The sequence below is a fragment of the Drosophila kikkawai genome, chromosome 2R (genome assembly GCF_030179895.1).
Source record: "Drosophila kikkawai strain 14028-0561.14 chromosome 2R, DkikHiC1v2, whole genome shotgun sequence".
Taxonomy (NCBI): domain Eukaryota; kingdom Metazoa; phylum Arthropoda; class Insecta; order Diptera; family Drosophilidae; genus Drosophila; species Drosophila kikkawai.
In genome coordinates this window covers 21437699-21461452 of record NC_091729.1, presented here as the reverse complement: position 1 = coordinate 21461452, position 23754 = coordinate 21437699, and the positions used below count along the sequence as shown (strand labels likewise).

At 43.1% G+C, this 23754-nt stretch overlaps 4 protein-coding genes across 10 annotated transcripts in view; 1 reads left to right on the top strand and 3 right to left on the bottom strand.

Annotated features, from left to right (window-relative positions):
* Window positions 1-1527, bottom strand: part of jing (AE binding protein 2 jing) — a 114084-nt gene extending 112557 nt beyond the window's left edge. The window contains exon 1 of the mRNA XM_041777212.2: window positions 86-1527. Within this exon, the coding sequence (XP_041633146.1) occupies window positions 86-738 (653 nt within the window). The 5' untranslated portion in view covers window positions 739-1527. The remainder of the gene's footprint in view (window positions 1-85) is intronic.
* A 4269-nt stretch (window positions 1528-5796) lies between these two features.
* On the top strand, window positions 5797-7185 carry LOC108085080 (uncharacterized). The gene is made up of 4 exons (XM_017181550.3): window positions 5797-6291; window positions 6347-6566; window positions 6622-6885; window positions 6944-7185. Exons 1-4 carry the CDS (start codon window positions 5836-5838, stop codon window positions 7003-7005), a joined length of 1002 nt encoding a protein of 333 aa, XP_017037039.1. The 5' UTR covers window positions 5797-5835; the 3' UTR covers window positions 7006-7185.
* Window positions 7186-7766: 581 nt separating this feature from the next.
* Window positions 7767-19854, bottom strand: Pld (Phospholipase D). Of its 5 annotated transcripts, XM_070284766.1 has the most exons (10): window positions 17123-17366; window positions 15597-15977; window positions 12065-12680; window positions 11491-12004; window positions 10583-11359; window positions 9258-10510; window positions 9076-9201; window positions 8679-9016; window positions 8384-8625; window positions 7767-8322 (listed from the first exon to the last, which is right to left on the bottom strand). In XM_070284766.1, exons 2-10 carry the CDS (start codon window positions 15802-15804, stop codon window positions 8221-8223), a joined length of 4176 nt encoding a protein of 1391 aa, XP_070140867.1. In that variant the 5' UTR covers window positions 15805-15977; window positions 17123-17366; the 3' UTR covers window positions 7767-8220. The 5 variants fall into 5 exon arrangements, with proteins under 5 accessions (XP_070140867.1, XP_017037169.1, XP_017037170.1 ...); XM_017181680.3 differs by lacking the exons at window positions 15597-15977; window positions 17123-17366 and adding an exon at window positions 19182-19854; XM_017181681.3 differs by lacking the exon at window positions 15597-15977 and having other exon boundaries at window positions 17123-17235.
* Window positions 19855-20200: 346 nt separating this feature from the next.
* Window positions 20201-23754, bottom strand: part of bin3 (bicoid-interacting protein 3) — a 34156-nt gene continuing 30602 nt past the window's right edge. For all 3 annotated transcript variants that reach the window (XM_017181590.3, XM_017181589.3, XM_070284801.1), the window contains exons 4-7: window positions 23375-23573; window positions 22199-23313; window positions 21990-22136; window positions 20201-21930 (exon numbers count right to left, since the gene is read on the bottom strand). In XM_017181590.3, coding sequence (XP_017037079.1) covers window positions 21130-21930; window positions 21990-22136; window positions 22199-23313; window positions 23375-23573 — 2262 coding nt within the window. In that variant the 3' untranslated portion in view covers window positions 20201-21129. The remainder of the gene's footprint in view (window positions 21931-21989; window positions 22137-22198; window positions 23314-23374; window positions 23574-23754) is intronic.

Below are 23754 nucleotides of genomic sequence, written 5' to 3'. Positions count from 1 at the left end.
ATGTATCTATCTTGCTTTTAAACATAAAATACCGCTTCTGGCACTAAATTCTCCTAAGTTTCCGTAATATCCGCATAACACTAACCTGTCTGATGACTCCGAGGAATCGTAACGATCCAGACACCGCTTTTTCGAGCCTCTTGTTCCACTCCCGCGCTCTGTTGTTGTCTTGCTGACTCCCAGCCTTGTTGTTGTTGTTGTTGTGTTTGTTGTTGTTGCAGTCTTCCTGGCGCCCTGATAGAGCTGAGATCGCAATGCGTTTATATCCAATTTGGCTGCCTGAGCACCAAGTCCACCGGCCACACAGCCCGCCCCCCTTTTGGTTCCCTGCACGATGCCAATGCTGCTGGGAGTACTAAAGGTTTGCGTTGGCTTTGCCGGCGGCTTCAGTTCGATATCCGCGGCGGGTGGAAGAGCGGGGGCTGGCAACCGGGTGACGGTGGGTGTGTCAGCCGTTGTTGTACGTGGTGTTGCCTCTTGTGTTGCTGCTGCTGCTGCTGGTGGTGGTGGTGTTGTTGTGTTGGTGTTGCTGCTGCCGCCGGCGCCAATTGTCAAACTGTTTAAATTGACGCTGTTTTTCAGCTGATCAAACAATGACAAAGCCATGCTGGAGCTATACATTGCCTTTCCCGTTGCTGCCACCGCTTTTCCGGGCGGTGGTGGTGGCAAAAGGGCCGATGCCTCAGCCATCGATTCGTCAGTCTTGAAAGCCTTATCCTTTGGCTGAGTGGCAGACATTTTCCCTGGCTTTGTTCGGCAACTATTTCACTTGTTTCACTTTAGCTATTGGTTCTAACGATGCTCCTAATTGCCCCAGCCGGCTGTCACTATTCCTCGGACCGGAGACAGGCGCTGGTTCAAGTGCTTGCCGCACATCCTAAGTATACTCTATTGTTAGTCGATGGAAAGCCAATTTTAATTGCTCTAATCGGAAAGTTCTTGGTCAGCACTTTAAAAGACCGCACGGCCTTTTGGTTGCACAAATTGAAGTATTTAATTCGTCATGAACTTGCACTTTTCCAGATGTCGACGGTCCGCTCTCCGATTACGAGGGACGAGGAGGGTATTTAGAGAATATATTCAAATGAAATTCATTTAATTCACTGACATTTTTGACTGCACTTCACTCTCCGACACTTATGACACACATTCTTCGATTCGATTCGCATTCGATTGATATTTCACTCGATCAGCATTTAATTAAACAACGTTGCGGGATTGATTTTGGTTGTGGTTTGGTTTTCGCTTTACGGTTTTCGGTTTTGCGTGGGGCTTTTCGATTTTTGGGCTCGTTATCAAGGGTTTCACTGTGCTTTATGGCTTTGTGAATGGCTGATGGCTGATTGTTGTTTCGTTTTCGCTTGTTTCCGGTGCACACCCGAAACTCATACTGCAAGACAGGCAAAAATCGCCAGATTCGCGCATTTAGCTAAACGTCATCAAGACCGAAATCAAAACTGGTTCTAGCACTCGCAGTTCAGCCTTTGTTTTGTGTCAGCGGGCTAAAAATCTAATCAACTGCACTTGCATTCTATCCAAAAGGCGAGCTATTTGCCTGTTGACGGGGCCAACTTGTCTGGCGTGCTAGGTACTAGTAATTAATACCGTTTAATTGATTGTACTAGCTGGACAAAGTCAGAGACGCGCTGGGCACTGCAACTGCAAACTACGAATTCCGCAACCCCGCCGATTGGCGAACGAAAAAACTTGCGATCCCCACGAAAAAACTACCAGCTGCTCTCGCTCTGCCTACCGACTGACTGGCGAGTGGGGCCGAGCGCCACTGCCGGGCCGAAGTGGGGAGCCGACGCTCCCCGAAGCGGGAGCCGAGCCCCAGCCGAGGGGCTTAACCAACTAGAACCGGGCACAAATCAAGATACGAAGCTCACGCGAGCCAAGAACGAAGGCAACGAACTGGCGTTCGTGCGCCTAGTGGCGTCCGAGCAGGGACAGAGCTCCGGGGGGGGTTCGTGCAGGCGGCGAGGCGATGTTCACTTTTGATTTCTGTGCAGCGGCAGCAGGTTTTCACGACAGGGACTGGGGGAGAGACAGGAGGGGGGCAGTATCTGGGAAAGCTTGTTGCGCCACAACGTGTATTTGTGAGCGAGTGTGTTTGAACTTCTGGGAAGGTTCGGGTTCGGGGTTCGGCCTTTCAGCAGTCCAGCGTTTGGTAGTTTTGTTAGTTGCTGCCGAGGTGTCCGCGGGTGGGCGGTTCGAGTAGGTGGCAAGTTTGCTCGCACACACGCAGGCCCTGCTGCAGCTACCTGTTGATATGTGTGGGAACTAATCAGAATACGAGAGGTTCCTGCGCGAAACCGGTTTGTCTCAGAACCCGAGCCTCAACAGTGAAATGCAGATACGGGGGACACAACTAAACTAATTTGCTTTCCTTTGCCGTCAGAACCGCAAAGTTTGCCAAAGGAAACACAAAAAGTAAACAAAGGCAAGAAAAAGCAAAGTCAAGCAAAAACAAAGCAATGACAAAGAAAGACAGCTCGCAAACACAATCCAAAGTCGAAACTGTTATCAGAGACCAAAGAGAGCCAAGAGAGGGCGATCGACTCATTCACACAAACACTAACAGCCACTCATGAAAATAAAAACAAAACAACCAGGGGACAGGTGGAGTGGGAGGTGGGAGGTGGAAGCGAGAAATCAAAGCCAACACGTGCTTTTATTACGTTATAAACAAGTGTGCGTACGCGAGCTTTGTGCTCGTGTGCGTATACGTGATGCAACTCTGAGAATGCAACAGCGGGTGGGACAAAGACGGCACATGTTTAATGCCAGTTGTGTGAGTGCGACTGTAACTCGTTTGGAGGCCCTGCCTTTTTGTTTTTGTTTTTCCAAGAATATTTTGGTTCTTATTGGGATAATTTATGTACTTATTTGCCCTGCTCTAAATTTAAACTCGATTGCACCTTTACAAAACGTTAAACCGTCGCCCAACAAATCACACACTGATTATTTCCTATTCGATTTTATATGTAAATTTCATTTTCCGAGTACGCGAAACGCGATTGCATGCCAAAAACGAACTAAGTTTGCAGTTTGCTTTTTCCGATGCATTTTCCTCAAAGCAAGCTGCATGAGAAACAGAGAGTGGGAGAGAGAGAGAGCACTTGACAAACAGAGAGAACAAATGGGAAGTGAGCTATGAAATAAGAGAGAGGCCGGAGCAGTGACTTTTTTAACTTTTGCTAGTGCAATGACAATGATCTAAAAAAATAATTTTTTCGTTTAGCCTCTTTTCTGAGATTTTTGAAAACAGTCAGAAATTAAAAATCGGCTGTTATGATTTTGTATCTAAATCCAGCCAATTTCTTTATACATACACTCCGTTTCACTTGAATAGCACAAAAACATTTTCATAATTACTTGTTTATATCTTAGCAACTGCTTGATCGAATGAAATGATTGTTGGTGTTTTATTTTCGTCATATCATATACTCTCTTCCAACAAAAATTGGAAGTCTGAAAATGTACCGTTTAAATGTACCGTAATTTTCTTTTCAAATTGCTTCAATAACTTGCACCTTTTTGTTTCACTTGAATAGCACATTTTAGATTACGTGTCATTTCAGCAGCCAAGGAGATTGAATCAAACACTTTTTTTGATTAATTTATGAATGTTAAACATAGTTTAATCATTTTGTGCAATTATGGATCTTGGAACGTCACTAAGTCACAAAGAACAGATCTAAATACAAAGCTATATTGATTGTGACCTTTCTGTAGCTAATATAGCGAAAAAAATTGGAAGAAGCAGAAAAGTCGTATATAATTTTATAAAAAACAAACAAAACTATGGAAAAAATATGAAAGGTCGCAAAAGTTGTGTTCTTAGCGACTCAGATAAGCGTGCGATTCTGCGGGAAGCCTCAAATTCCCATGACTCTGTGAGCAAAATAAGGGAAAAGCAGGTGTTGACGCGAGCAAAACTACTGTTTGGCGAGTTATTTCGAAAGCTAAACATCTAAAACGTTTGAAACTTAAAAAAAAACCACCGCTTAACCCCAAACGAAAGGAAGCACGGTTGACCTTTTGCCGCGTCAATATGTCATGGTGTAACGAGCGGGAGCGCGTAGTGTTTTCTGATGAAAAAAGTTCAATTTGGAGGGGCCAGATGGCTGCAATTATTATTTTCATGATCTGAGGAAAGAGACGCATCAATTGGAGCGTTTTTATAGTCGAGTAGGCGGAGTTATGGTTTGGGGAGCAATATCTTACCATGTGACTTGTGAGCTCCAATTCTTATCCTCAAACATGAACGCAAAAGCGTATCTAAACGTCCTTGAAAAGGCTTTTCCACCATTGGAAAATTTTTTCAATAATTTGCCTTGGACATTCCAGCACGAAAATGCGCCAATACATACTGCAGGTATTGTAAAACCTTTGTTAAAAGATAAAAATGTTGAAACTCTGAACTGGCCACCATACTCGCCGGATCTGAATATAATTGAAAATGTTTGGGGATGGCTGGCCAGAAAGGTTTATGAGTCTGGCAAACAATTTTCAACAAAAGAAGAACTAATTGACGCCATTCAGAGGGCCTGGGGTACAATATCCTTAGACTACATTAAAAGTCTATATGATTCGATGCCCAACAGGATCTACGAGGTTATATTGAATAAAGGAGGCTCAACCCATTACTAAATTAACAAATATATATGTATTAATAATCACTATTGAATAAAAACACATTTCCTAATATTTAAGTTCGTTAAATATACTTTAAAACAAAAAAGTGCTATTCATGTGAAACAAAATTGTTGTGCAATTTTTTAAGTTTTTATGTTTTTTTGTTAACATTTATTAATTGTTAATTTAATTTAAGTTTTGTTACTTTTCTTATATTTAAAATTGATTACACTATAAATAGAAACCTAAACATCAGCGAGTTTTCTTTTTGGTTAAAAGATTTCAAGATTTGAAATTGCATAAAAAAATGTGCTATTCAAGTGAAACGCAGTGTATTACAGAAAATTGTAACTACATATTTCTCCGGGCACTGTTAAATTTCTTAATATTCACATTTTAACCCCACGGGATGGGGTTGTAGGGTTAGGATTGGTGGAACTTTGGCTGCTTTAGCTGAAGGATCTGGCTGGCCTGGAAACCGGTGCCCGGCAGCAGGATCACGGGCGAGGATACATTGCCAGCTTCTACGCACAACACGTTCCGGAACTCATCGCCACAGTCGCTCATCTCACGGGATCTATCGGATCCACTGTTTCCATATGTACATATGTATGTGTAACTGAATAGAAAAATATATAATTATAATTTACAATATCTAATAATAAAGCTCTACCTTATGGTACCAAGTTTCTAATTTTTTTACTTCTGAAGAATATTATTTAGGAATGTATTAAAACTAGCCAAGACAATGACCAATGAATGTTACATTTTGAATAGAGACATTTTCTGATTCTATTAACCGAGAAGATTGAATCCATTTATTGGATAATTTATCAACACTCACCTGTTTCAGTAAAATTGTACTTTGGCAGTTGCATCTTCCGACCGGAAACCACGAGAAGGGAAAACATAACTACATAGCTTAAGCTATCGATATCGATAGCAGCATTTTCAAAACTAGTATTGTTACCTATATAACTATATTGTAATTATATATATATTATAGCTAAAATAATTTTGATATATCAAATAAGATAATCAGCATATTCCCTTGACGACTGATTTGACTTGATTGGGTCGTTACCTTTACGGGTTAAGATATCGGTTAACTAGCGTGCTACTTCGCCGATATTTTCAGTAAGCTTTTATCAACACTGACAACATCCGCTATTTGCCAAAAAATTGTTTGCAAAAATGATGCGTGCGGTGTTTGTAGAGGGGACAGCGGAGCAAGTCTTCAGCGTTATCAACGAATTTTTCCGCAAAAGTGTAATAGGGGGTGAGGAATGGTCAGGAGGTGTTCTAAACAGTGGAGTGCCGGTGGAGCGGCAGGCCATGGCCGGTGGACAGCTTCGCGCAGCGGTGGAGTATCAGGAGCACGTGGAGGTGGACGTGAAGCCGGTCAAGGAAGTAAAGCCGCTGACGGAGTGGCAGCCTGTGGAGCTTCAGGAGGACGTAAAGCGCGACATTATCCCGCCATCCGCTCCTGCTCCCTCATCATCTTCATCGTCCTATCGCCAACACGCAACAGATGTGAAGAACGCTATAAATAACGCTATGGGGAACGTTTATCCCTGCCCCTCGGTAACATCCTCGACTCCTCGGCGTAAGCGTCCCCACTACCGCTTGCATGGGGTGGCTGACGGGCAAGTAAGTATTTTGAATATTTTTATTTAAACTTAAATTTTAAATGATTTTACATCAGGGCCGACGAATGATATGCTCCAAGAACACGCGGCGTTGCCAAAATTGCGGGATGAACACGCGTACCTTTAGTGCATTTGAAAGCCACATTTGTCTTGGAGATGCTTTTAGGTGCCCGGAGATCGGGTGCACTTTTAATTCCAAGTCCCAACATGGGCTAACAGTGCACAAGAGGAGAATGCATCCTGTACAAATGGAACTCAAGCTAAAGGATTTAACCTGTAAGTTTTTGTATTTATAATATTTGTATTTATATTATATTTCTCCATATTTAAGACTACAATCCGTCGCAGTCAATGGGCTCCACATTGGAGCGGAGCAACACAACTGTACCATCTTTGCCACCGATTCCGATGCCTGTCAGGGGGAGCTATTACATAGATTCGCCGGTGGCCGTGACTCCTCTGATGCAGCCAGCAGGGCTCATGTGGCCCCAGGCCCTGCTTACTAATGAAGCCAAGCCGCTGATGACCCCAGAACAGCTGGGTGGTGCCACCCTGCCTGTGGACGAAGGCGTTCTTCCGATTGAGAACTGCTGTGGTAGGCAAAATAATATTTCTGGGCAGAACATATTTCCTTATATTTATTTATATCCTAGCTTATTACGGTGCCGGTGGAGGCGGTAGAGGAGGAGGCAGCCCTGGTAATGGCCACAATTGAGTACAGTATATGTACATCATTACTATTGAAGAACAAAGATGTATTTTTATTTTGATCAGAGCTTGAAAAGGAAGCTACCGATCTAATATTACTCATCGTAAAAATAAAGTGAAGAAGTAACTTTTTGATTTGCCTCGGAGGCTTTCAAGCAAATTAATAAATGGAGGAATATTTAAGTTATTACTAAAGTTCTTTAAATTTGTAATAGATCGTAAAAGAAATGTGACGTACTAATAAAGCTGAATTCTCCTAAGTTCCCGCTAAATAAGCCGGACTTTAACTTCGTTCTGAAGGCACCTTCCGAAGGCTTTGAGGGACCGATGCTACGTTTCCAGTCTTCCCGGAAATTCGATTCGGAAATCCAATGTTGCGACACATGTGTCTTGGCAACAAAGTTTCCAGCAATTGTCTAAAAGCAACATGTTGCCAAAGTCAAGCTGTCGATCGTCTGTTGCTGCCATAAAAAAGTTGACTGCCATAATAATCAACATGTCGCAGCAACCATCTTTTGTCAGTGTGCAACAATGGGCGCTTAGTTTCGAACGATCTTTTTGGAAATTTACTTAATGCCGAATAACTCTTAGGTTGAGTGATAATGCTGAAGCTGTTTTGTTGGAATAAATAAGATTTAAATACTTTTTAATTAAGAATGTAAAAGAAATTTAAATGGTGATCGATCAATTCTGAATCACGGAACTTAAAACAGACATCCTCAAATAATTTGTAATTTTCTTAACAAGAAATGAAACCAAGAACATGTGTATATTTGCAAAATGTTTTATTACCCTTGGTAATTTCTTTCTCAACAAAATTAGTTTATTTGCACTCCATATCACTTTAATAAGCTTGTGTAAAACATTCTAAAATACTGCTTTTAAACATTGTACAAAAGAATAACAATTACGGTCTAAGAACTAGGCTTGAGCACATCCGGATAGACAAACAGCATAAAATAAATTAATAACTAGATGGTAGTACCTAAGGCATTTACGAATATTATATATATTATATATATTATATATACAATATACAAAGCTTACGACTTGGCAATGACAAAGCGTTCAAGTTTGGGTTAAGCGCATTTGGTGGGGTTTTGTAAACGTTAATATAGGTGTTCCACAGGAATTTACGAATTAAGAGCTAGTTGCGTCTTGAAAACTTGTATACAGAGGTAGGAATCTCTCTTTCTCTCTCTCTCTATTTCTCTCAAAGATGTCATGTCCATACGGAGGTGGGAATGAGACCCTCCTTGCTGGTGCCGGGCGGTGTAAGCACCTCCTTGTTGAGGAACTCCAAAGGCAAATTCACCAAGTATCCCTGAAGAGATAAAATCCAGGTTAGCATTTTATGTTTATTCTTTTTTGTTTAGGATTCCTACCTGAATTTCATTGGCTCTGTTGGCCGCCAACTCTGGCTCTGTCTTGGCCAGTGGCGGCTCCTCTTGGTACTTGCGCAGGCTGGCAAAAGTCTTGACAAAGTCCGTGGGTATGCACTTGAACACCTCATCGTAAATCTCCGTATTCCTTGTGGATATACGGCGCCAGGTGCCATGCCAAAATTTGTCGCATACGGGATCGCTGGTGTCCAGTTCGGAGCGGCTAGAACCCTCCTCCAAAAGGCCTGTTTTCAAAAAACATTAGACTTGAGGAGGGTAAAGCTGGTTAGCTACTTACCCAAGTGCTCCTTGAAGAGATATTTTCGCAGACGTCCGGCAAATACTCCGCTGGGATACTTCTTGCCATTCATGCGGCCATCCTCAAACTCCTCGTCCATGATGATGGCCGCAATTTCCGAGTCCCGCTTGCCAATCATCGAGCGGTCGTTGATGTTTGCAGAACCACATATAACAACACGATCGTCGGCAATCAGCAACTTGGAGTGCACATAGATCAGCTCCGTGATGGGCGTGTTGTTCAGGAAGGAGTGGTTGCGCAGGCTGTGGAATGAGATGTAATTCTGTGGCTCGGTTACACCGGCCTCCAGGAGGCGAGTCAAAATGGCAGTGCGACCCCTAAAAGATGAATTTTACGTAAAATGGGAGAAATTATAATGTAAGCAAGCAAACCTCACCTGGAAATGGATGCATAGTTCCAGTGAGTGATGGCCCGGACAGCAATTCCCGTACTGCCGCCCACATCACCCTCAAAGCCCGGCAGCAGCGGCATTATCACATACACGCGGAACGCCTTTCGTTCCCTGGAAGAGATTTAAAGGTGAGATGTGCCCATTGCTGGAACATAGCATCCACTTACTTGTGCGCCCGCACGATCCTCTTGAAGAGGGTCTCGCCGATCTGATTCCGGACATTGTTGTGCGACCCCGGCACACCCATGCCCAGCTGCATGGTGATGAAAAACTGGTTCTCAATATACACATAGTGCTGCGCCTTGGTGATTGTCTGGATGTAGGCATCATGGATGGACTGCTCCACCAGATCCGCCTCGATAAAGCCACAACTCCAGGCTGAAACGCTGCGCAGCAACTGGCAGGTGACTCGCTGCTGGCGGCGCTGCTGCAGTTGCTGCAGGTGGGAGTTCAGCCTCACCTGGTGGTAGCTCTTGGGCATCAGGTAGGGGAAGCGTGTATTGTCGCGCAGCTTTTCCAGCTTCATGGCATTCCAACGCTGGATAAAGTGGCGAGCAACATCCCTGGCAGATGCACCAACCACGCAGAGACCCACATCATGCCAGGGCATCCGCGGCGTGGTGGTGCGGTCAATAATGTCAACGAATGGCGAGTTTAGGTTCATCCAGTCCTTGAGTATGAAGTTGGAGTAGTCCTTGCCGAACCAATACTTGGCCTGGCCATAGAACTCGCTGAGTATTTGCGTGCTGTTGGCGGCCACCGTCACCTCCTCCTGTTCATGTGGAGCCGACTTGAGAGTCACTTCGTAGTCCGTTACATCGTTGGACTCAACGGTATACACCCCGTCCGGTTTATCCTCCGCCGCCTCAGTGGCAGTGAGACGTTGCATAAAGTCCTTGCCCAAACGGGCGCCCTTCATGGCGTTGTTCTTGAGACGGTCCAGCACATTCTTGCGCTCCATCTCTGGGGTATTCAGTTTCATACCCTCCAAGGCAATGCTGCACTCTCCGGGCGTGTCTCCTGGACTTGGCACCAGCATCGAAGGTATCAGCAGTCGATCACCGGGCTTTAGGGTTCTCAACTCGATGCTGGTACTGGGCTCATCAGGCGACGGCGAAGGCGATCGCTCCTTGGCGGTGGATGTTTCGTAGTGGGCATTCCGCGAGGACTTGCGCGATCCAAAGGCAGAGTCCGTGTCATCCTTGCTGAAATAGAGGCTGGGCGTGCGACGTGTGCTACCCGAGACGGAGGCTGTTGAGATGCTTCCAAGATCGGTGAGACGATGGTGGTGATCATCCCAGCGACCATAGCACAGGTCAATGCCCCCAATGAAGGCATAGGTCTGATCTATGACCACGATTTTCTCGTGATGAGCCCACAGCAAGATGCCACCTCTGGCATGATCAGGATGGCGCATTACCTGTAAGAGGAGGGGAAAGGAAAAGCAATTGTTAGAACAGTCGGAGTAAGCAATGGGAGTACTTAAGCTTACCTTGATGTTCTCATGCTTTGCCAGCGTGGACTTGCTGTAGTAGCTATTGATACCCAAAGCCATTTCCACCTCCTTGTACAGCAGCACAAACACGCGCACTCCCTGCTCAGCCTTGCGCAGCAGAATCTTGTCCAGGCGCCAGTAGTCGCCATCTAGCGCAGGTCGCTTCATATAGATCTCCGGGCTAAGCCACCAATCGGCTATGTAGATCTCCTCCGTGGCAGCTTCTAACCCATCGGCCACGGCCGACATATACTGGGCACCGTCTACATACCACGAGGCTTGCGTATTAGCACGCATCGGGGCATAGGACATGTGCGGGTTAGGCAGCGTAAAGTCCCGGGAGTACGAATTGGCCGTATGCTTGAGGTACTGCATCCATTCCTTGCACTTCCGCCGTGTCCAGCACTTGAGAACAATGTGTCGGTTGTTGGTCAGCACCTGAAGACCCTTGCGCATGCCTGTCTGGTAGATGCCCGTGGAGACATCGAAGCCCTGATCGAACAGGATCACTGCCCGGATGCTGCCATCCGTTGGACGGATGTAGCCAAAGCAGGTCTCCTTCACAAAGAACCAGCGGCTGCGCCAAGTGCCGCACACCACATCCGAGCAGAAGTAGTTGCAGCGGACGCAGCAGTTCTTTTGGAAGCAGCCAAAGAAATTGCAGCCCGCCTGACCGGGTCTGGTTGAGCCTGTCCGCTTCAGGATCACGCCCTCCTTGCCCTTGATGCCCATGCCGGGCACAAATGACACGTTGGAAACCTCCACAAAATTGAGCTGTAAATAAAAAGCGTGTTTAGTATGATTTATATTGGGGAATTGGATATATAGTGGACCGATTTTTGTGGTCTTCCAGAATCAAAGTCCTTATAATAATTATAAGGATTTTACCCAAAGTAATCTCTTACCGTTTCGTGGTGTGATCGATATAGACTGATGTTGAGCAGATTGTATAGATAATCCTCCAGCTGCTTGATCCTCACAACCAGATTTTCGACTGTGACCAGACTCTCTGGCCTATTTGGAAATCGTGGCAGTTTCCGTTTCTTTTTCTTCTTGCGCTTTTTCTGGATGCGGCGGGGCGTGAGACCGGCCAGAATTGAACTGTGACTGGGACTGATGATGGCCATGGCATTGTTGCCGGAGCCATTGTTGTTGTTGTTGTGACCCTGACCACTAACCGGAGTGCTACACTGCTTGACTTTGGTGTGAGCGGGCAAATCCTTAAGAGTGGACTCATCCGCCAACTGACTTTCAGCGGTGGCCTTGAGCGTGGTTCGCTTCTCCTTGTGACTGCGGCTGGGGAATGGAATGTTTAGAGATGTCCGAAAGAAGCTGAGTTGCTGGTGCAGCGAGTTGAAGTGCTTGTAGCGTCGCTTAATTGTCCACTTGAAGGGGCCGTGAGTCAGTTCGATGGTATAACTAGACAAGTAGACTTTGAATTAGTAAAATAATTGATTACTTTGATAAGATTTCACTCACAGATTGGGATTAAGCAGATGTGTTGTGACGCTGCGCTCTGTGTCCACAATTCTGACGTGAATTTCGCGACCCGGAATGAAGACCTTGCGCTGAAAGGAGTTGAACTTGACACTCGGACCATAAATGCTGGTGAAGGGTATTTCGTGGCGCAGCACCACGCTGTTGTTCTCCTCGTCATCGAACTCCTCATCATCGTCGTCCGTCTCCTTGCGCTCCACCAGCACCGGCTTGTCGCCCACATTCGACAGGATGGTGACCGAGTCCGGAAAGGCCAGTGTCTCATCATACTCAGAATCGACCAGCGAGAATTGAAACTCTGGCAGGCAGCGGCTTTGATGCTCAGCCACCACATCGTCAGTGCAGTCCCGGAAGACCTCCTCATCCTCCTCGTTATTGGAGTCCTCCGCAGAGGCATCTGCCTCCCGACTGCCCCCGCTTCCTTTCTCGATATCCGAGTCGGTTGCATAGGGCGGCAGAACCGCTCCATTCCCTGCACGAACCTCTGCCATGGCCTCAAATTGGGAAAAGTAGTAGGAACTATCTAGATCATCGTAGCCACGATTCACGTAGCCACTGTAGTGGGTTGGCCGGTATACATCGTCTGTGGGGTATTCAGCTGAAAGAAGGTGGTTTTGTTAGTAATTGTAATACAAAAAACTGTTTAATTCAAACATATAACAAAACACCATTTCAAATTTGTATTCAGTGGACTCTCTATCGGCACAAAGTCAGCCTAAGTGCAATTTAGCATTTAAAGTGTCGTTCCCCTTAGAGTGCAAATAGCTAAAATTCTTATCAATATTTGCTTCCCTTCTCAAAGTACTTAGGCCTTTCAATTAACTAAAATTACGTTCGGTGTTCCATCTAGAGTGCTGGCCAGCTATCGCCCCTGACTCAACCTGGCGATATGATAACTGAAATGCAGGCAAGACTTGTACATTTTTCAGCCGAATCGCTTTAACCTGTGTAATGTGTAATTAGCGCATGATTTCTCCGGTTTAAAAATACAGAAGCTATATTTCAAGGCTATAGCTCGCGACATGTGCCGTAGTTAAATTTAGTGTTTATTTCTGAACTTGACATAGGAACCCTGTCAGACCATAAACCTTGAGGCTATTTCGAGCTGAGCACACAAGTCGCAGTAATCTCTCCCCCGGACATATGAAACCTATCTCTCTGCGTTAAGAGCACGTGAGTTGGGTTATTTGTATTCTTTTGCATAACCAGGAGACTGGGGAAAGTCGTAGGCATCCGCAATTACTGTATATATATTTGCAGGGAAGTTTTCTAGCTTTCAGTTAAATGCTGTTTAGATAAAGCTAGAAACAACTGATAGATTAGGAGATACCGCACAGTAGGTAGAACCATATATCATCCATGGATAAGGGGTCTTATCGAGTTGGCTTATTGATCGCATTTCAAAACTGCACAAAAGAAAAGTGCGGCCATAAACTACATAAATCAGTATTTAGTCAAGTACTTTGATTAGCTGCCAATAATAACAGGTGTCCCCTGCCCCGGCACAGTGACACATTATTATACATACATATATCCAAGTCTGCTGAATTCCGAGCTACCTATCGCTAGACAAATATTTATGACACTGCAGGATTTTTGCCTTATCACAGTTGATGGTTAAAATTAGCAGTGAAGCCGAGTGCAAGTGATCTATGACATTGGGGGGTTTAACACCAGACACTATCTAAGTGGGATTCACCAAAGGGCTTACTGAGTTACTGTAGACCCTCCATATGCCATTGGAAGTGTATTTGTATTCAGTTTGTAAGAGGTGGCGCACATAAACCGACTCTGGGCACGTACCTTATCAAAAAGCTAGCTTGGTTATCAGCTCGACATTACCAAACAAAAGAACTCTTGAACCGAATGCCAGAAATAATGGGGTTCGCCGTAAGCCTTGGCATTCTTAGAAGGGCGATAAAACGCGGTATTTATATATAGTAGGTAGCTTTGAAGAGATGAAAGGTGTTTCTAGTTAGTTATCGTATCGATAATGCGAATTGTGGATATAAATGATATTATGTTTGTGCTATAAACAATTTTGCCGAACCAATTCTAAAGCCATCGACCTCAATAATGAGTTTTCAAACAGGGTCTAATAAAAAATATTCCGAATATTTAGCACATTCTCACTTTCAAATCGTAATATTTACCAATTTCATTAACACATTCGTCTAGAGTTGAGTAAGTCAAACTGAAATAGCTTTAAAATTAGCTGATAAACATTTGACACTTTTATTTTCGCCATTAAGATAAGATGAATAGGTATAAAACAATTCTGCGGCAAGTATATCCCAAGATAATGGGAAGCAGATATCAAAGGAGGTGCAGTTTGGTTCTTACAGCTTATAAGAAATTGGATTTACGTAATGGGAATGCTCATAAATAATGATATTACAATTACTTAGGAACAGGGTTAACAATATGTTTATATATACATATATGGCCTTTCATAAAGTTCGTAGCCCGATATTGACAATTTTGTAACGCCTTTGTTTAGCTGACTTTGCAAATCAGTCCCCCTGAACAGGTCTTTCAACCCAACGGGCAATTGTTCCATCTGACCTACACATAATCCCAAAGAAATCGAAACTTCCTGTTGCATTATCCGACTGTAAGTGTTGATGTAAATCAGACACCACATATATTTATATACTTATATGACTTTATAGCGTTACTTTTAGCGTGCCAAGCATTTGAAAATCGGTTATGATTCATTTACAAATAACACCGTTAGGAGGAGCCACAGCACGCAACCTGAGGCGCCAAGACATTGGCACCATGTACAATCTACATATACAATATTTTTACCTATATATAAGCCAACGGAAACGTCCAATGCTGGGTGGCATTAATTTATTAATAAGCCAGTTTGAAAGGCGGTTATCAGTTCTTTGTCTCATTTTCCCGCCAGTTCTATTGGGCACTCCCCCAACCAATAAAGGCAGTTTCAATACTTTTCACTTTTCTGATTGCAAAAATGACTGCCAACCAGTTCAAGATTTTCAACAAACTGGTTCACTGTTATCTGACGATGACGCAGAATATCAAAAATACACCGCCACACGAAGAGCAGAGTGATCTAAGATAATCAGCATCTACTCGTAGTCGGCTTAATGATATGTGTTCGCGAATATCTTTAAATGTCTGTAGAACTATTACCAAGTTTATGCGAAACCAAATTCATGCTTGTGGTTTTAAAAGTAAGAGCATACCAAATGAACGAATGACTAACCAATGAGAAGAATTGGGCAACCGACACAGGTAATTCGAAAAACTTTAATAATAGAATGCGGCTCTAGTTCTGCCTTTTTAACTTAATTTCAAGAGAATTTAAAGCCAGCTCTTTACTGCAATTTAATCGTATGTCGTTACGCATCTTATTCTTTATATTATTTGATAGACTCTTACAAGTGAGTCACAGAATACATAAATTTCTTTCAATTTTAAGCAAAATATAACCCTTTTTTGTTTCCAGATTACATAAACTTAATATTGCTAAAGCTGTCATTACCCATGCTGGCCATCAGCTGTGAGATGCTGCGGCGATGACGTCGCACCTGTAAGTGCTGCAGACTGGCCGCCACCGCCGCCTCCAGTGGTGGATGCAATTGCAGTGACTCGTTGGGTTCGTTTTGGCCACCACTGGCTTTGTTGCCATGACCGATGCCGTTGCTGTTGCTATTGCCGGTTCTGGTTTCGGTGGACTTGGCCATCATCATCGATGAATGCAATTAAGTTGGCTTTATTTTATTTTTGGCTTGTGGTTTTTGGTTTAATTCGCTCTTGTTGTTGTTGTTGTTGTTGTTGCTTTCGCCTACGGGTCATTTTTGCATTTCCATCTGCGGTCGGCATTTGCACGCGATTTCGTTTCGATTCTGGCGCACTGCGTTGGCTAATTAAACCAGAAATTATAAATAACGCAAATGCGTTGGCAATTGACGGAGTCAATGATTGATTGATGGGCCAGAGCGACTCTATCATGCAGGAGAGAAGCAGAAGCTGAGGTGGATATGCTTGGTGCCACTTTTGTATTTATTTATTTATGTGATTTTTAAATTAGATATTCAGGTGTATTCAAACGGTTGCATTCGATGGGGGTTCTATAGAAAACACTAAGCTTTTTAAAAACCCTTAAAAGGTGTCCAGCAATTTGTTATAAAATTGTTTTTTTTACTAAAATTTATACTCAATTCGGTACCTCAAAAATTGCATTGCATACTTTTTGACACCATTATAAAAGGTTTAAAAAATCGTACATTTTGAGCTCCCTAGATTATGATTTTCTTTTTATAATTGAGGTGAATAGTATTGTATATTGAATCCTTTTGTAATATTTAATTTAATTTAATACTTTAAACATTTTTAAATATGTTAATTGAATGCTGTATTTTGACTTTTTATTATACTTTTATTTATCGTTTAATAGTTATTTTTTATATATTAAATTTTGATATATTTTACTAACAACTCATTAGATTTTGTGACAATATTTTCTTCCAATACTTGGCTTTAATTTTTCAACACAACTTTTAGTTTTCTGCGAGAGAGTGCTACCTCGCCTTCCTGGCCACATCAAAATCCCTTGCATTGGAAAGTAATTAATTAAATTTTTATCATTCGGCATTTCGTTATCTTTGCGTAAACACCGCCAGACCGAGTTTTGCCACTGCTGCTGGCCACCACTTTGCGTCTGTTTTCGTTTGTATTTCATCGTATTTGGCTTTTGGCGCTTCCACCTCATAAATGTTTTGCACAATGGCACACTCACTCACACACACACACACACACACAACACACGAGCACACGCACCAATTGCTTGGATATTTTCCGTGTTTTCACATATATTTCACTCTTTGCACTTGGCACTTGGCCCCATCAAAGCAATGGCCAAAAATTGCCAGCTAAATGGGCCATTTAGTGAGCTGAGGCACTTGTATCTTTCGGATGCAAACATGTGCAGTTGTATCTTTCGGATGCAGATACTGCGATACTGCGGATTCGGCACGCCTGCATGTGATAAAGTCGCGATTTGTTTACCTTCTCGGGGCCGCCGCCGCCGCCGACTAACGGAAGTAGCAAGATCAGAATTAGCGCGGCAGACAAAGACGGCGAGAGGTGAGAAATGCCACGCAAAGGCAAGAACAAGAACTGACACTCACACTCGCAGCGGCATCAGCCACCACACACCGCGCTTGAGCCACCCACCGAAAAGCTTGCCGCTCTCTCTCTCTCTCTTGTTCGCATCTGCGAACCGCGATCCGCGAGATACGTTGCGACAACTTTGCCGTCACTTCGGTTAATAATATTAACTAAACTTCACACCGCTGGCCGAAAGCTTGTGCCGCTCAAAAGCCGTTAACGGTTAACGGTTAAGGTGAGCAAGCTTATGAAGAGAGAAAGATAGTGGGAGAGAGCGGTGTTTTCTGGCCAACAGCTGCGAAGTTCAAAACAGCTGGCAAAGCTTTAAATGTATATTTTCCAAGACATTGGAAATAAGATACAATCTTCAATCTGTTTCGTGATCTTACAAACTTACATATGCAAAAAATCAACTCTGGGATCGGTCACAAGGTCATCCAGGCAGCGAAAGAAACCAGTTCTCTCCCATGGAATGTGAGCTTTCTGAAGCTTTCCAAAAGGGGTTCAAAAAACCTTTTGTAAACGTTGAGTTCTAATGGGTACCCGGTGGTGAATCACAGGCTCTCTTTCCTGGCCCTATCTTATCAGCACCACCAATCATGTGCAGGAAGAGGACGAAATCAGTCGCCACTGTTGTAATCAGCGGTCATATAGTATCTATACGACCCCAATTAGCTTCAAAGGCCAAATGAAACGAATTACAATTATGCTCTCGATTAGATTAGTTCACGCCGCATAACTAAATGTCAACAATGTAATTGATTAATTGATATATGGAATAAGATACAAAAAGATATAAGTATAACAAAACCAAGGGTATATTTAAGTGCCTCGACCTTGGGATACCTAGTAATTCAGAGTATCTACACAATATCTTCATGTATCTATATAGATGGAACAAGGTTTCTGTATTTTGTAACTAACCTAATGGCTTGGCAATATGTAGAGTATGCCAATTCAAGGCTCCACAAGAGACTCCGCGATAAAATTTGAGTTAAAAGTTTTGCAGCGATATTCCTTAATAACTACTAAAGCTGTTTTAATTTCTAAAGATCTGTCTTACGGTCAGACGAACAAGGCTAAATCGACTCGGTTGGTGATGTCAGCATCATTACTTCACATTTGTATTTATGTAAATATTTAGATATACATATGTACAAAGAGAGCGCGGTTTCTATTTATAAAAAATTGTTTTTAATTACTAATCAATAATATTTATGAGATATTTTTTTATTATTATTTGCAAAGTTATCAATTGCGATAGGATCAGCAATCAATGTATATATGGACATATGTAAGCAGATTTTGAAAACTTGCAAACTTTTGAAATCTGAGTTGTTAAAGCAAAAGTTTAGATAAGATAAGTTGTGTGTACACCCCACTAGTCATATTTAAGTACATAACATATTGGCAAACCCTTTGTTTTCTTTATAAAAAAAAGTACACTTGAATTGTTTGCTGGGATGGTAATTCTTATAATAATAATAATATTAATAATAATAATAGTTCTCAAAAAATAAAATTAATTAAATATAAATAATCCAAAAATCCCAAAAAACCCAAATCAACTTTTTAGAGTCTTAGGATCATATATGTATTTGAGTGCTGAATAAATAGTGTCCTATGCTATATATATTTTAGAAAAGAGCAATCCTCACCCCTGATTAAATATCTATGAAATATCTTACAAATGGGAATTGCACTACGGATACACAATGAATTCGTTGTGAATTGGCAAATATTTCTCAGAACCCTGTTCCATAACTGCTTATCCACACATCCATTTTTTTCTTATCACCAACCACATCGGTTTTATCAGAAGCTATCAAAGTCATATATAGGAATTTTCATTTTGGGTTGCACCCACTTTCTCCTCTCTCTTTTCGATCTTTGTATTCTCCAGACAGAATCTCAAGCAACCTTCTACAAATAATGAAATTGATGGCACTTTACTCACCGATGTCAGAAGTCACGGCCAAAACTTTGCTGGCTCCAAATGCTAACGGTACAGATTCCTCTTGTGATTCATACGTCTGCTGGGGATAAATCTCACATACACACACTGGCACTCACTTCGATTCGGCAGTGGGTTAAATTCGAATATAATTTATGTACATATATGTGCACCGATTTAGCACTCTGATAATTACAGCAATTCAACTGAACGCGCTTTACAGTGTACACACTTACAAGTGTGTGTGTGTATAAAATTAATAAAATTTAAATATATTAAAGTGCTGTTAATCAATCGCACAAACACAACCACACACCCGACAAGTCTCGTGTTATTGCTTTCGAAGGAGACCGCGTCGCGTCGAGAAACTTGAAAATTCGGCTGGCTGGCTGGCTGGTTGTTTGTTCGGAGAGCACGGAGCAACTAAGAGTAAAAGGCTGACTAACGTCAAAATATCACCGATCGACTTTGATTTCTCACTGGAAGCGAAGCGAGAAAAGAGGCAGAGAGAGACGAGAGAAAGCCCAGGGGAATTGGCACGAGCTATTCGTTTCTTTAATGCGCTTTTACATTTCTTTTATTCACCGAACAATTACACAAAAATGTCGACTTTAGTTAAGCTATTCTTGTTGAGTTTCAATTGAAGCTTCCCGGACGCCTTCGAGGCTTGCAAACGACTGCCTGGCGTTATGGGAGCGTGAGCTTTCGACTGGAAAGCTAGTCAGTCTGATCGATACAGCGAGAGAACAGCTGATCTTGAAAGCTGAGACACGAGGCTCAGACTTTGACCAGTAAATAAAGACGTTGAAATTCGAAATGGGTTACCGAAGACAGCGAAAACATATTCAGGGTTTACACTATTATGTTTATGGATAAGATCCTCAGATAGGGATATCCAAACTCAGATATATGTAAATATAGATACACACATAATTTTAAAATATATTATTTTTAATTTCTAAAGAAAAACAATTTAAAAAGCTGAAAATACCAGTCTTAAACATACCCAAATTGTAAAAACATTGTTTAAATTGTTAAATATTATTTTACTTTTATTTTCTATCTTTTAACTTTTTTCATCTACAATTATTTTCTCAGAAAAAAATAAAATAATCCTTAATAACGTTTCAAAAACATTGCAAAGTTAAAAAAACGCATGAGTTCCGCTTACCTCTCGGAAGGTGGGAAAAGGCTATGGGGAAAGATCGGATCGACTTTTGCTATTGATCAAGGATTTAATATAATAGTACGCTCTTGCTTAGATATAAGCACTGCGCCTAGGCTTTAAACTAATTTAGTTCTTTATAATTATACTCTCTAATAATGTATTGTATTTTCTTGCTTTGCCACTGAGCTTATTAATATAATTTATTTTGTATTTCATTTTCTTTGTTTTGCTTTGCCAAAATTGTAATAAAAAATAGTTGCATTTCATGGCTTCTTTCACGTTTCCTAAATATTTTATAACACACTATATAATTCATATATTTAAAGCTACAGCTTGAAGTATATGTTTGTGGGTGTGTGTGTGTAAGTGTGTTCATGTGTGTGTGTGTATACATGTGTATGCATTGCTTATATGGGATTTTAAACTAGGATTACAAACTAAACTGCCAACAGGATCAAATCAAGTGTCAACCATAAAGCGTTTTTAGCAAAAACGGTTAGCATAACCTACAGCTATAAAGTCTACATGCAGTACACCTAATCATTGTATATATAGATCTGAATATTTGTATATATATATATATATATGTATATATATGTCACAATATATAAAAATATATAAATACGCACATTATACCATAGAAAATCATAAGCGTCTGTCGTTTACGGTTACATTTCATATTTTTCCTTTCGAAAACCTGTTGCGGCTTGCCTTAAGCTTTTTCGATTTTTTCATTTTTTTGCTTCGTTTTGACACATTTTTTCGGCCATCGCCGACCCTCTTCTAGGCATCCGACAAATCACAGTAAGCCGCGCTGCCGCTTCCCGCTCCACCACCACCATTGGACGACTTTTGCTCATCGTCCATAAGTGCGTCGTCCATGAGAGCATCGCCGGCTGCCTCGTGATGATTCACCTGCGGCGAAGAGGAGCTCTCTCCACAGTTGGTGGCATACACATGCCGTCGACTTCCTCCAGGCAGCTGATTCGAGTCATCCGTGTCCGCATCGCGAATTGAGTTAAATGCATTGCAGGCGTTGGCATTCGGCGAGCAGGTGTCGTCGTTGGGGGGATAGACATGCCGGTGATAGCTGCCGCCTCCGCTGCCCCCGCCACCGATGCTGCCATCGCCGTCCAGCTCGGCGTCGCGAACGCTTCCAAAGACCGGCGTGTGTGAGCTGCTTTTGCGCAGCGAGGCCGGTGGTGACCAGACGGTCTGGTAGAGCGGCGATGCAAACACGTACATATGATTGAGATACTCCATGTCGTAGCTGGGCTGGTATGAGTCCGTCTCCAGCGGGTTGTAGGTAGGCTGATACATCGGCGTCTGCCGGCAGCTGGCCGAGCCGGAGGCACTGCCCGCATAATGCGGCGTATCGTAGTTCTGCGACCGACTGGAGCTGCTTAGGTGTAGAAGCTGGGCATGGCCGCCATGGCTGCCACCAGCACTGCTACCGCCGCCACCGCCCATTCGATGGGCAGGCAGGGTAGCATAGATGCCACGGTATGCCTCGTACGGGGTCTGCGGATAGTAGGCATCGCTCCAACGTACATGGTTTGGCGTATAGTCACCCTTTGCATAGAGCTATAAATATATGAAAAGGTTAGTAAATAATGAAGACTCCAAAGCTGCTTGTCACTCACCTGAATAGGCCGGCAGAAGCCCTTGTTCATATGTCGCGGCACGCCAAGAGTGTAGCTGTGGCTAAATCCCACCTCCGAGCTCAGCAAGTACTCGTGGAATTTGTTGGGAAAGAACTCAATCTGCTTGTAGTTGTTGTAGATCTCCGACTGTAATGGTAATTAAGTTAATATTATTTATCAATAAAAGTATAGATTAATCAATCACTCACCGTCAGGTTCTTTTTCTTCTTGTAGCTGGCCCAATTCTGGGCCTCCAGTATCAGCTTTCCTCCGGGACGCAGCTGGTTAAACATCCGCTTGAAGGCCATCTTCAGGCCGGCATCGCCAAAGTTGAGATGAATCCACTTGGTCACCGAGAGACACAAAATGAGATCGTATTGCTGTTGATCGTTGCCCATCAAGGATTCGTCCTTGAGCACATAGTTGGTGTGTCTAAAGAAGACGTTCGCCGGGAACTGGTTCTTGTTGATATTGGGCGACTTGCCTGAAGGCGGCACATGAGGAATGCCCCCGTAGGTAAGTGGAAATGAGATGGGAAAGAACTCGTGAGGCTTCACTAGCAAGGCGTCTAGCTTTTGCTGCTGCTGCAGCTCCTCTAGCTCCTGTTGATGATGATGATGATGGTGGTGGTGATGGTGATGATGATGATGATGACGATTTGGTTGATGTCCAAGTGACTGCCGCCGCTTTTTGCCACGTCGCGTTTTCTTGTGCGCTGTTCCGGAAGCCTCTTCTCCCGCAGGTTCTGTTTTTGGCTCTACTTTCACGTCCAATCCTGCCTCTGCCTTCACATCAGGCAATTTTTCCTCCTTGGGTATACGAACAAAGATCGACAAATTCCTCCTGGCCCGAGCCACAAGCTCACGATCAATATCGATGCCAACAATCGTTTTCGGCGCCAAATGCCTGGCCACTGTGATGGTCATGTGTCCCACATTACATCCAATGTCCAGGATGTCCTTGTTCTGGAACAGCTCTACATGACGCTGGAACACCTGCAGTCGCACATCCCTAAACTCGTTCATCTGCCGAAAGTCCACGTAGCGATCAAAGTTACCATAACGGTACTTTACCCCATCTGCCCTGAATTTTGGCAGCACTTTGAGTGGAGGAATCATGGCCGGCTGCAGCATTAAACGGCTGCTGCTGGTCTCCAAAGGTTGAACTGGAGCCAGTGACGCCAAGCCCTCCGCCATGCTGGTATCCGTCCCGGCTAGGGAATCCTGCTCACCAGCCGTGTGCGAAGTGGCCGCTGATGTAGTGCTCAGTGGGCTGCCCAGTCCATGCTCTGGCAAGTCTGGCGTGTCATCTCGGGGTATTTCCACTGCAAGGAAGAGAGAGTGTTAGTTTAAAGTAATTTATCCATCATCTTTAATTATACATACCTTCTATGAGGGGCAACTGCTTGGGCGCCACTTCCTCAACGGGGCTAAGCAACTCCGATTCGCTGAATGATGTCGAGCGCCGTGTGTTGGGCTTTCGGGCTCCGCTTGGTTGAAGAATGCGCGGAGGCCGCTTCCAGGCACCGGGTTGCGGAACCACAGGACTAACAATCTTGTCCATGGCATCATGTCGATGGAATTTCTGTTGGAATAAGTGCAAAGTAGAGAAGTTTATTAAATTAATGATATTAATGTATATTTAAACTGTGGAAAGGTTCAGGATTAAGAAAACTTAAGTAAAAGATACCAGAATCTTAAAATTCTAGATTTCTCTTCTGTGCAATAACCAACAGAAAACAATATTACACATTAATAAATTTTAG